Source organism: Microtus oregoni, unplaced genomic scaffold (assembly GCF_018167655.1).
Source record: "Microtus oregoni isolate MIOR12 unplaced genomic scaffold, Mior012 000043F_ref0000047, whole genome shotgun sequence".
Taxonomy (NCBI): domain Eukaryota; kingdom Metazoa; phylum Chordata; class Mammalia; order Rodentia; family Cricetidae; genus Microtus; species Microtus oregoni.
In genome coordinates this window covers 7,682,240-7,695,113 of record NW_024543210.1, presented here as the reverse complement: position 1 = coordinate 7,695,113, position 12,874 = coordinate 7,682,240, and the positions used below count along the sequence as shown (strand labels likewise).

General features: G+C 45.3%; 1 protein-coding gene across 2 annotated transcripts in view; it reads left to right on the top strand.

The window, feature by feature from the left end:
- Positions 1-12,874, top strand: part of Ak7 (adenylate kinase 7) — a 66,755-nt gene that overhangs the window by 23,861 nt on the left and 30,020 nt on the right. Inside the window, exons 6-12 of one of the 2 annotated variants that reach the window (XM_041633371.1) lie at positions 366-446; positions 1,689-1,777; positions 5,423-5,513; positions 6,993-7,070; positions 7,807-7,956; positions 9,818-9,946; positions 11,242-11,371. In XM_041633371.1, coding sequence (XP_041489305.1) covers positions 366-446; positions 1,689-1,777; positions 5,423-5,513; positions 6,993-7,070; positions 7,807-7,956; positions 9,818-9,946; positions 11,242-11,371 — 748 coding nt within the window. The remainder of the gene's footprint in view (positions 1-365; positions 447-1,688; positions 1,778-5,422; positions 5,514-6,992; positions 7,071-7,806; positions 7,957-9,817; positions 9,947-11,241; positions 11,372-12,874) is intronic. The other variant, XM_041633372.1, reaches the window with a different exon arrangement.

The following is a 12,874-nucleotide window of genomic DNA, read 5'->3' as shown; positions in this document are numbered from 1 at the left end:
GAACCCGCCTCAAAACAAAACAAACAAAAACCCCACCTGGTCCTGAGCTGTACAGTGATAGATATTGAAGATCCTTCTAGAAGGATCTGTTTTCATAGCTCCCCTTCCTCTTGCTGCCAGCATGGAGTTCGTAGATGTTGATTCACTTTAGTTATTCATTCGCATTCAGTGTCGAGGGTGTTTGGAAACACTTCTGAATTGTTTGTTCCCCTGCAGAGACCCCGGTTCTGTCCCAACAGCACCTACGGAGCCCAGAAGACTTGAAAGAACCTGCAATCGTGCCTGTTTGGGTTACAAAGTCTAGTTCTAGCTCAGGATGACTAATAGTATATCAATTCTGTCTTTTTTTTTTTAATCCATTTTAGGGCAAAAAGTTTTCAACTTACGTAGTCGCCACAGGACTTCAGTATGGAGTGGAAGGAGGGATCTTACACGCCTTTTTTAAGGTCTGGCTTTTCAACGAACATGCGAACTCTTCTTTTTTAGTTATTCATTTAATTTTACTTTCAGTTAGCTTACAAAGTAGCAGTTTCCTCACCCCATATCCCTGCCCTCACCCTCACTTAAGACCTAAAGCTATGTGGGTTTTTGTTGTCATTTATTTGATTTATGATTGTTATACTTGTGTATATAACATGTGTGTTGGGGCCTGCACATGCCTCAGCTCCAGTGTAGAGGTCAGAGGACAGCTTTGTGGGGTGACTGTATGCCAAGTGTTTACCTGAAGAGCCATCTTGTCAGCCCACTATGTATATCTCAGAAAGTGTTTTACAGGGCAGATGTGGTGCAGAATACTCATCACCATAGGACTCAGCAGGCAGAGGCAGGAGGATGGAGAGTTTGAGGCCAACCCAGGATATAATGCAAAATCCTATCTCAGGGAAGGGAGAGAAAGGAAGAGAGGGTAAAGGAGGGGAGAGAGGAGGGAGGTGAAGAAAAGGGGGGGTTCAATTTCCAGTATATGGTGGAGGATATGTAGAGATGGATGAAGATGGGAGAGAGGCCAAGGAGAGACCCAGGAGGGAAGAAAAGAACCAACAGTGTCATCGATTGTAGGAGGAGTTTTCCTGTCCTGACCACCTGCTCCCAGATAGACAGCAGCAGAGACTTGATAGTACTTTTAAATGTTTGGCCGATAGTTTAGGCTTATTACTAACTAGCTCTTGCATTTCACGTTAACCCATATTTCTTATTTATGCTCTGCCATGTGGTGGTACCTTACTAGCATGGCATGTTCATCTCCTACACCCTCTGAATCTGGCTGGAGACTCCTGATGCTGCCCTTCCTCATCCTGTCATTCTCAGTTCAGCTTTCCCACCTAACTTGATCCTGTTCAGCTATTGGCCAGTCAGCTTGTTTATTAAGCCAGTCATAGCAACATATGTTCACACAGTGTACAGAAGGGTCATCCCACAGCAGTCAATGTCAAATGGGAACAGAGTCTACATGGTGAAGATCCATCAGGAAAGGGTCTCCTATTGGGTCACGTATCGCAGATGATTAAGTAAGATGAGATCTTACAGCGAACAAGTAGACTTTTATGGGGCCAGTAGGATGAAAGTTTGAGAGAAAAGGATTCAAGAAGAGCTGGTGGCACTTCTGGAGCCCTCTAAGTGATGTAGATGTTGGCTGGGAGGGAGAAACATGTCCAGAGCAAACTCTCTCTAATTGTCCTTCTCTCATTCAGATGGCTTGGCTGGGCGACATTCCTGCACTACCTGTTTTTGGAGATGGATCCAATGTCATTCCAGCCATTCATGTCCTTGATCTAGCAGGGTAAGAGGTCTCCTGGAAATGTGGCTGTTCTGGGTGATGAATATGTGTAATTCATCTTCAAAGTTATAGAACTGAGACTCTCACATACATTGCTGTATTCGTTTTTCATGGCCTCACACAGAAGGCACTTAGCACCACCATTTTGTGCTTGATAAGACATTGTCCACCCAAAGTCTCCACACTTCTGGTGACAAGTGTAGCTTCATCTCTTAGGGACTCTGTCAGTAGAAAAACAGCTCTGGAGAAGGGTTTGGGGTAGACATTCTGGGTAACCCATTTCTTCTTCCCTTTGTCTCAGATGAGATGGGTGTCACCGTCACACCTATTGCCAAAGTTCCAGAAACCAGTCAGCTGTGAGCCTGAAGCCCCCAACCTTCTTTGAGACAGGGTCTTACTCTGTAGCTCCTCCTCCTGCCTCAGCCTCTCCACTGTGAGGAATTCAAATCTTATACAAAGCTCACAAGGAAATAAAATAGTTTATCCTAAGGCATGGCCTGTGAATACAGATTCCAGTTTCCCTCAATGAAGGTTTGGGCAAGGTAAGAGGCCACAATGGACTTTCCTGCCTCAGAACAAAGGAAATCATAAATCAGCATATTCAGGAAGTATACTGTTCCTGAATTAAACAGGTAACAGGAATATCAAAAACTCTTTCTTAGTCGGGTGATGGTGGCACCCAATCCCAGCAGTCAAGAGGCAGAGACTGTGGGATCTCTGTGAGTTCAAGGCTAGCCTGGTCTCCAGAAGGAGTTCCAGGACAGGCACCAAAGCTACACAGAGAAACCCTATCTCAAAAATACAAAACTGAACTCCTTCCTACAGTGAGCAGATGTTGTCTTCTCGTTGCCTTTGCTCTGGGTCTGAAGCAGGCTAGAGATCAGTCAAGTCCAACCACGCATTCCACTTCCGGAGGTTTATCTGATAGACATGAGAATCTTAGGATCTGGAGGTTAAAGGGGGAAGGCTGTGTCTCTCCCAAGGGCCCAAAGAAACTTTGGCTCTTGATGTGTGACATCCCAGTCCACTACAGGCCCACATGATGCTCACTGCCCAGGGGGACAATCCATAGGCTTTCAACACAAAGGTGGCCCCTTCTGAGCAGAACACTTCAGCCTCAGGCTTGACCTGAATTTCCCACATTCTCCAAGCCTTCCTGCCCCGTCCAGGTGATGCTGACCCGAGCAACAGGGTGGTGGCTGGTTCACTGTCCTTGGAGTACCAGCCTTGTGTGTTTTCAACAGCCAGGGTTGTTGGCTAGTCCTCCAGGGGCTGGTTCCAGAGGCCCAGATTTTCCCTCTCTCACAGTGGATCATTCTGGATCCCAGAGAAAGTCACACAGTTTGAACTTCAGGGCCATAGGTGTGTGGGTCCCTCCAAGACCTGAACGTAAATGATTTCTATTATTGTTCTGAAAGCAGGGTCCCTGAAATGGTATAAATTCCAGACTTGGCAGCACATACATTAAGCCCATCTGGTGGTGCGTTCCTGTGATCCCAGGACGAAGCATTCAAGACCAGCCTGAGCTACATAGCGAGTTCCAGGCTAACCTGGGCTAGACAGCCAAATCATCTCTTATTCCAGTCCCTAGCCCCCTCCCCCCAAACCACCCAGATTTGCCGCAGTTAACAAGAACTTGAAGAAAGAAGTATGCAAATGTGTCTTCTCCGCACAGACCTGGCCGTTCTGTCAGCAGGTTTTAACGGTGGAAGACATTTCCCCTTTGACTAGAGGTCATAGGCTGGTCTAGAAAGGACGAGCTCCCTGCCTCAGCCTCCCTGAGGCTGTCACCACGCCCAGTCCAATCTTTTACATTCTTAAGACCAAACACTCCACGGGAGTCCTTAATATCTTTTTTCTTTCTAAAGCTGGAGGACAGTTTGACCTGAGTTGAAAAGAAAAATAAATAAATACTCCAGGACAGGTGAGCTGCAGAGATCCAGCTCCGCAGCCGCCCAGAGGGGGGAACAGAGAAGGGAGAAGGGACAGCCAGACACTTGAGTCACCAGCCCTAAATAGCTTACCTTTTTATTTTGTTAGGTTGTTTGGTTTTTAGACAGGGTTTCCCAGTGTAACAGCCCTGGATATCCTAGAACTCTTGCAGACCAGGCTGGCCTTGAAATCACAGAGATCCACCTGCCTCTGCCTCCCGAGTGCTGGGTTTAAAGGTGTGAGCTACCACCATCTAGTTAATATCTTCCTTACCAGCAGATAAGTTACAGGATGAGTTTTCTTCCTTCTTTTGGCATTGTGGAAGGACTTTGAACCCTTCCCAGTAACATTTTCTTTCTTCCTGCTTCTTTATTTGAGCCTTATAAGTTATTTAGGAGAGGACAGAAAGCTAAATGCTAAAATTCTCGGAGATGTTAATATAAAATAGGTGTGAAATGAACATTCATTATTATTGCTTCTTTTTTCATCTCCAGGGCCAGGGGTAGAACCCAGGACCAGGCCTGGGCTAGACATGCGCTCTACCATGAGCTAATTGAGCGTGTAGGCGCGCACATTTGTACCTCATTATAGCGAAGAGGAAGCTAACGAGGAGGGGGGAAGGAATGGCGCGCCTCGGCAGTAGACTTCCAGAAATCACACTGCTCACCACAACAGCTCTCCTTATAAAATGGGGACAGTCACAGCAGCCATCTGACAGGGGTGTTGTGAGGATTCGATGGTGGAGTCTAGCAGCAGCCAGAAGCACTGACAGTCACCGATTTAGATCATTTCCGCGTCACTTCCTTAAGACTGCCGCCATATCTTGACTCTGTGTCTCACTGTGCAGATCACTGACCCCAAACACAGCTGTGAGACTCGCAGGAGTTGGTGGGTGGACGAGCCTTTCTGACGAGAGTCGGGGTCAGGTCTTCTTAGAGTTGGGGTGGTATACTTAGAAGAGACCAGATTATAACTGGGTTAATGGTCCTATAATGTCAGTTACTAGGGAGGCTGGGACATGAGGATCAAATGTTCAGGGCCTGCCTGTGCTACAAAGCAAGTATAAGACTAGCCTGGGCGGGCTGGAGAGATGGCTCAGAGGTTAAGCGCATTGCCTGCTCTTCCAAAGGTCCTGAGTTCAATTCCCAGCAACCACATGGTGGCTCACAACTATCTGTAATGAGGTCTGGTGCCCTCTTCTGGCCTGCCGGCATACACACAGACAGAACATTGTATACATAATAAATAAATAAATATTTAAAAAAAAAAAAGACTAGCCTGGGCAATTTAGTGAGATTCTGTCTCAAAATACATAAAAAGTAGAAACAGAGTACTAGGGAATTAGTAGGTCAGTGATAGCATGCCTGCTGGCATGTGAAAGACCTTGAGTTCAACCCCTCATGTCAGAATAATAATAATAATAAACATGAAACAAAGAAATAGAAAAATATGCAAAAAAGAAAACAGGTTTGGGATCCAGATGTATTTCTTTGCAGACCGGCTCTGTCCCAGGAATTCTTTAGTCTGGGAAATACTACCTAACATCTTAATCCTCCCTTCATCTGTAGACTGCAGACAGTGGCTCTGCTCCTGATGTTGGTGAACATTAAGCGAGGCCCCTTAGCTAAGGACCAAACACCTGCCTGGCCCGTGAGGGTTGAGCTCCGTTTCTCTCATTGTCTTTCCTGTCCGATTGTTGTGCTTGTTGCTCAACAGAGTGATCCAGAACGTCATAGACCACCTGCCAAAGCTGCACTACCTGGTGGCTGTGGACGAGTCTGTCCACACCCTGGAAGACCTGGTCAAGGTACAGTGGTCTGTGTGCTCATGCCCCTGTGACTTAGCTTGGATATCTGTACCTCGTAAATGATAGTTACCAACTTCTTTGTGCTAATAGGGGTTCGGGACACATAAAACAGGATGTCCTTAAACCTCAAACTGAGTATCTGGGGGGGGGGGGGCTGGAGAGATGATGACTCAGCGATTAAGAGCATCGGTTGTTCTTCCAGAGGACCCAGGTTTAAGTCCTAGCACCCACATGGCAGTTTGTAGCTGTCTGTAACTCCAGTTCCAGGGGATTTGGCACAGACATACATGAAATGGATAAAGAAATAAATCTTTTTAAAAACTGATTATCTATAGCTTCAGGCTAAGTGATGGGAAATCACTACCCAAATGCCCTTTGTCTAGTACATGCACGCAAGAGAGCAAGAAAGACCACCACTGGGTCCAGGCAGAGGGAACGGAGATCATCAGGGATACACAAAGACGTACTGAAATCCGTGGGCACTGGGCCTACAGGACTGATAGAGACCAGATCACCAAAGCCTCAGGCACTTCTAGGCTCTCTAGACAAGGGTCAGGGAGCTCCCTATTGCACAGCTGCCTTACAGCCCAGCTGACTGAACTGCTGCAGCCTCCTCTGGCCCTTGCTTGGCTTCTCTGTACTCACCATTAAGATTTAGTTCCAGGATCTTTGTCTTTAGCCTTCCTGCCTTCTTTTCATGTCCCCATCCCTCTTTAAAAGTATTATTACATTATTTATTATGATTATGTAACACTGCTTGGCCAATGACTCTAGTGTATTCCTAGCTAGCTCTTATGCCTTAAATTAACCCATTTCTAGTAGGTGCATCACCATGTGGTTGTGGCCTACCAGTAAGGTTCTGTCTGGCATGCCACATCTGTCTCCAGTGGCAGCTACATGACTTCTTCTTAATTCCACCTATTCTCTCTCTACATCTGCTTGGAATTCCCACCTGGCCCTATTCTGTGCTGCAATAGGCCCAAAGCAGATTCTTTATTAACCAATGGTATTCACAGCATACAGAGGGGAAACCCACATCAGGGCTATGTCCCTTGGGGCATGTGAACAGCATCCTTAGGTTTCATTTGCTTATATGACCCTTAGCCTGAGTCACTCCATTTTGATTTGGTGTGTTGGGGCTCAGTGCAGGAGCTCAGTCTAAAACACTGGGCTCCCATTATGGGTGGAGTTTAATAATAGACAGAAGCATAGACTCCCTTGGCTGAACTGCAAACACCCGCATGACCGTGATCAATGCACGTGTCTGTCTCCTTTCTGGAACTTGGTGAACCCTGCAGGCAAAGACCAAAGCCTCATCTTTGTCCCTGGTGTTTTCAGAACCCAGAAGTGAGTAGATGTTCTATACTATTTTGAAAATACCTCTTAGTGTGCGTGCTTGGTAATATTTATAGTTACTTGAGAAGTTTTATGTAAAACTTTGTAAGCAAACCAAATAATACCTCTGTTTCTCCTGAACAGTGCATCAGCAAAAATACTGGCCCTGGAAAAATCCAGAAAGTACCCAAAGAGAATGCTTTTCTAACAAAGGACTTGCCAGTCAGTATTAAAAAATGCTTTTTTTTCAAAACCTGTTTCCCTAAATAATATTGAAGGGGCAGAATGGGATGGGTGGGGGTTGTGAGCTTGAGAGAATATTTTCCTCTATACTTATTTTTGGGTGGTTAACCATGAGGCCGCATTATTCAAAAAGGTAGATGATAGCTGGTGTGGCACAGAATGCTTGTAATCCCCACATTCAAGAAGTAGAGGCAGGCTGGATGGTGGTGGTGCACCCCTTTAGTCCCAGCACCAGGGAGGCAGAGGCAGGAGGATCTCTGTGTGTTTGAGGTCAGCCTGGTCTACAGAGCAAGTTCCAGGTTAGCTAGAGCTGTTACACAGAGAAACCTTGTCTTGAAAAACCAAAAATAAAAATAGGAAAAAAAAGTCTCAGGGCTGAGGCTGGAGCTCATGGGTAAAAGAGTAGAGGTAAGACACACACACACACACATCCACACACACACACACACATCCACATCCACACATACACATACACACACATACACACACACATACACACACACACACACATACACACACACACACACACACACACACACACACACACACACACACCCGGGACAATGACGCAGGCATAAATAAACAACAGTTATTCTGTAAACAGTGCTGACCGGCTTTCCCGTTCAATGAATGGATATGATTATTTATTTACTTATTGGATGTGATTTTTGTCTGATGATAACAAGACCAACATCTGCTTACCCCTAACCCTCAGCAACCGTATCTTGACCACTTACTGGTCAACCTGAGGATGGAGGCGTTGTTTGTGAAGGAGAATTTCAACATCCGCTGGGTCGCCCAAACAGGGTTTGTAGAGAACATCGGCAGCATCCTCAAAGAGTACAAGCAAAGCCGAGGATTACTGGTAACTACGGCCACTTACTGTTTTAGGTTTCTGATGTAAGCAGTCAATGTAACTCACTGCCAGTATCTCTATACTGGCAGGAGTGTTTCCATTTTAAAACTTCTAAACAAGGCCTGGAGGGATGGCTCAGCCGTTAAAGGCTAGGCTCACAACCAAAAATATAAGAGTTCGGTTCCCAGCACCCACGGCTGTCCCTCCAGGTACCAAAAAAAATAAATTAATTAATTAATTTTTAAAAAGCTTCTGAACAAATTGTTCATGTTCAACATGCTTCTCCAGTCTTATAGTCTGCACATGTATTGCATTAAAACTTATGAGCCAAACTTAGAATAATTCAAAGTGAACATCAACAATAACAAACTGGTCAATATAAAGAATGAGTGGATTGTTATTCTGTTTTAGTCCTGGATAAAGTCAGCCTGCCCCAGGAGGCAGGATTCACTCTTGGTATACTAGCAAAAAGGTGCACAGCAACCTGCTCAGTGGATGACAGGCTCCAGGTGCTAGTGAGTACACCAAAGTGGTCCAGCATTGCCCCTCATCCTGCCTCCATCTCTGTTCGGCATCTTGCTACTTACCAGTCATCCCTCAAAATGTGGGACCAGTCACTTAACTCACTGCACTCAGACCCACTCTAGTGTTCATGCTTATCCCGTTACGGGTGTCCCTGCTGTCAAAGTGTGACTGCAAAGTTATAGTCAAAATTATGTGATCTTAGGCATATGGATACAGCCAATGGAAATTTCCATCCTTGTGGTTCTAAAATATGTCTTGCAAAATGCTCGTCCACAGTTTCACAACTCTTTGGACCATTTTGAAAGAAATGATTATTTGTCCTTGATGTTTTTCTTTCTGTTTGGTGTAAATATTTACTAACTGCTTATGAATGAATACCACAGCATCTTCAACATTCAGGCAAGTCTGCCTCCCTCCTTCCCTCCCTCCCTTTCTCTCTTCCTTCCTCCTTATCCTTATTATTTTGTTTTTAAAACAAGATTTTGTGCTGTAGCCCAGGCATCCTTGAACTCCTCAAACAGCAAGAAGTAGTGGTTTTAACAAAGTGATCAGGAGGCAGAAACAAAATGTTCACAAGTTCAAGGCCAGGCTGGGCTACATAGTGAAAACTTGTCTGAAATAAATAGATGATAGATAGATAGATAGATAGATAGATAGATAGATAGATACATTTTTAAAAAAATAAAAATAAGCCGGGCAGTGGTGGTGCACACCTTCAATCCCAGCACTCGGGAGGAAGAGGCGTGCAGATCTCTGTGAGTTTGAGGCCAGCCTGGTCTACAAGAGCTAGTTCCGGGACAGGGTCCAAAGCCACAGAGAAACCCTGTCTTGAAAAACCAAAATAAATAAATAAATATTAACTTTAAACTTTTGAAGATTAAATTCAGAAAGTGATAATGTAAGGCCCTATTTACTGGACCCTAAATTCTTGTGAACGGTCAAGGACAAATGAAACTGGTGACAGGTAGCCTGAGCACCCTTATGCATTCCTGGGCATGCGTTTTTCTCTCTATATTTCTTTTTTATTTGTTTGTTTTTAGACAGGACCTCATATAACAGAGTCTGGATTCTCACTCACTATGTAGGTGAGCCTGGCCTAGACTTCTCCACTTCCCACGTGCCGGGACGACTGGCATGGACCATCACATCCAGCATCTTGAACATGACTCGTTGAATGTTCTGTTCCCCCCTGGCCCAGCTCAGAGCATAGATACGATTCCATCCTCATGGAGCGAATGGCTGTAGTCAGTCTACAGGGTCCAGAGACATTGGAAAGATCACAGTCCTGAAACAACACCCTTCCAGCTCCACAACCCTAAGACATATATTCCCTGTTCTTTTGTAGCCAATCAAGATCTGCATTCTTGGTCCTCCTGCCGTGGGAAAATCCAGCATCTCTGAAGAATTGGTCAAGTACTACAAACTACATCACATCAAAATAAAGGATGTGATTACGGAAGCCATAGCCAAACTGGTAACACGATCATCCACTTTTATAAGAATCTTTCCAGTTCACAGAATGTGTTCCTGAGTAATAAGCAAGTGACTAATTCAGATGTCAAAGGAATTTATTATTTTAATTGGATTTTGTTGCTGGTCCCGGTTATGACAATGGAGAACCCCACAGGGCTCTCTGTCTTCCGATTGATAGAGGCAGTTGTAGGACTGTCCTTGGAGTTCTGCCTCCAGTCTCTCCCAAAGTACATCTTCTCTTTGCTGGATAAAATATTTTTAGTTCAGTTTTGTTTTGTTTTTAATCTCATTGTATTTTTCTCAGTCTAGTATCAGATTATTTGCTATCTTCTTAAAAATAATTTTATTAGGAATGGTAGAAAACAAGCTATACTTCCATAAGTAGTTATGAAAGGTCATTTTTGGGGGTGCTAGAGATCGAACCCAGGGCTTTGTACATGCACCCACTCAACTAAAGGTCTTGATTTTTATAAAATGTGTTTCCTTCAAGTAAGACACAATTGAGGTGCTGGAGAAATAGCTCAGCACTTCAGAACACTTGCTCCTAACCACTTGTAACTCCAGCTCCAGGGAATCCAATGCCGTCTTCTGGCCTCCATGGGTACTGTACTCAGGTGCACAAACCCACGCACAGACGCACATGTAATTGGAAGTGGTCATGTAAGTCTTTAATACCAGCACTTTGGAGGCAGAGGCAAGAAGATCTCTGAGTTCTAGGAAATTGTGGTCTCTAGAGTGAGATCCAGGACATCCTGATCTACAGAGTGAGTTCCAGGACAGCCGGGACTACACAGAGAAACCCTGTCTTGAAAAAATATATATAAATAACCACGCCCCCCCCCCAAATGGTGGTGCGTGCCTTAATACCAAATGATGGGGAAGCAAAGGCAGGTAGGTCTCTGTGAGTTCAAAGCCAGCTAGGGAATTCCAGGTCAGCTAGGACTGGATAGTGAGGCCCTGACTTAAATAAAATTTTTGAGAGAGAGAGAGAGAGAGAGAGAGAGAGAGAGAGAGAGAGAGACAGAGAAGGCATAATCTAGTACCTTAGAGAATTGCTGGCTCCTAGGCAGTCGTGGTGTTAACACTGACTATACTACTATCTTCCTAAAAGTAGAGCTAAGGAAAGCCTTAAGGCCCTTATCCGTCTTGGTAGATACACACATCCTGCAGACTTTTGCATGATGTCTATTACTAGGTACACTCCCCACTGAGACTTTTTCCAGGCTCACTGGTCAGACTGTTAGTGACACCCTCACTGTTGGGTACAGTCAGCTTGGTTATCCGTGTGGCATACAGGAGGCGATTGTCGCACCCAAGGATGCCGGGGAAGGAGAAGAGGAAGGTGAAGAGGAGGAAGAAGAGGAGAATGTGGAGGATGCCCAGGAGCTCCTGGATGGCATCAAGGAAAGCATGGAGCAGAATGCAGGTGACGCACAGAGCCGCCGGGGCAAGAGCTGTGCCAGGCTGGCACGGCAGCTGCTGTGGGTTCTGTCTGGTTAGAAAATGCTGCCTGTGAGCTGGGAAGATGGTTCAGTGGTCAGGAGCTTTGGCTGCTTTTCCAGAGGACCCCGGTTTGGTTCACAGCACCCACACATAAGTATCAGTTCCAGGGCACCTGATAGCTCCTTCTGGACTCCACACGTACTACCCTCACAGGCCCAAATGCACACTCAGTTGCACACATATAAATAAAAGAAAGCAAACTCTTCCCTTTAAGCTGCCTGCTTGCAAAAATAAAGTGCTATCGAAAATACAGTAATAATAAGAAGTTTAATTCATAGTCTCATCTCTCAGGAAAAAAACTTATTGTTAATATTTTGGCGACTATATGATAATTTCCTAATTTTAAAAAAAATCAGGAGTTGGCAGCATAGCTCTGGGAAAGAGTACTTTCTTAGTATTCATAAAGCCTTTGGTGTGAGCTGCAACATCACCAAAACATGATCCTTCTTTAACACGGGGATTCCAGCATTGTACACAAACCCTCTAAGTGCAGTCAGTGGTTGGGGCTCCCACCCTGTCAGGCTCTCAAGTGGCTTTCTTGTTGTCCTCCATCTTCTGCTCTTGCTCGTGGCTCTTTCTGGTGCTCCAGGGTTGGGTGGTGCTAAGTGAAGTCTGGGTGAGAGGGACATGGCAGCCCCAGATGGCAGAATGTACTGGAAGCATACTGCTCTTCTCCCTGTGGCCTTCCAGGAGCCAAGACCCATCCCCTGTGTATCCCAGGGCACAGGACCCGACTGCCCTCCTTGGTCCTCTAGGGCAGTGGTTCTCAACCGCCCTGTGGTGCACCCCTTTAATACAGTTCCTCATGTTGTGGTCACTCACAACCATAAAACTATTTTCATTGCTACTTCATAACTGTGATTTTGCTACTGAAATGAATCGTAATGTACATATCTGATATGAGGGATATCTGATATGTGACCCCTGTGAAAGGGTCTTTCAACCTCCAAAGGGGTCACGACCCACAAGTTGAGAACCATCGCTGTAGAGATTTTCTCTGGAATACCACGCCTTTGGCACCAAGATGGGCATGGGTGTCCTATCCTCAACCTACAGAATGAGTCAAAATGATTTTTGTACTGCTTTGCTTTGATGTTTTGCTATAGGGTCTCTCTGCATAGCCCAGGCTATCCTCAAATATGTGATTCTTCTGCCATGGCCTCCCTCTGTTGGCACCCAATACACACCCCCACTTCTATGAAGTTAGAATTATTTATCTTGTCTTCTCTCACTCTAGGAAGATCTTTGTTAATTTCTCAAACATAATGATGGGTTTTTAATGTCAACATGGCACAGCCTAGAGTTACCTAGGACAAGAGTCCTGATGAAGGATTCCCTCCATCAGGTTGGACTGTGGGTGAAGGTACCCTAGCACTTCAGGGTGCTCCCCTCTGGACCCTGGATTACACGCAGACCACACCCAAAC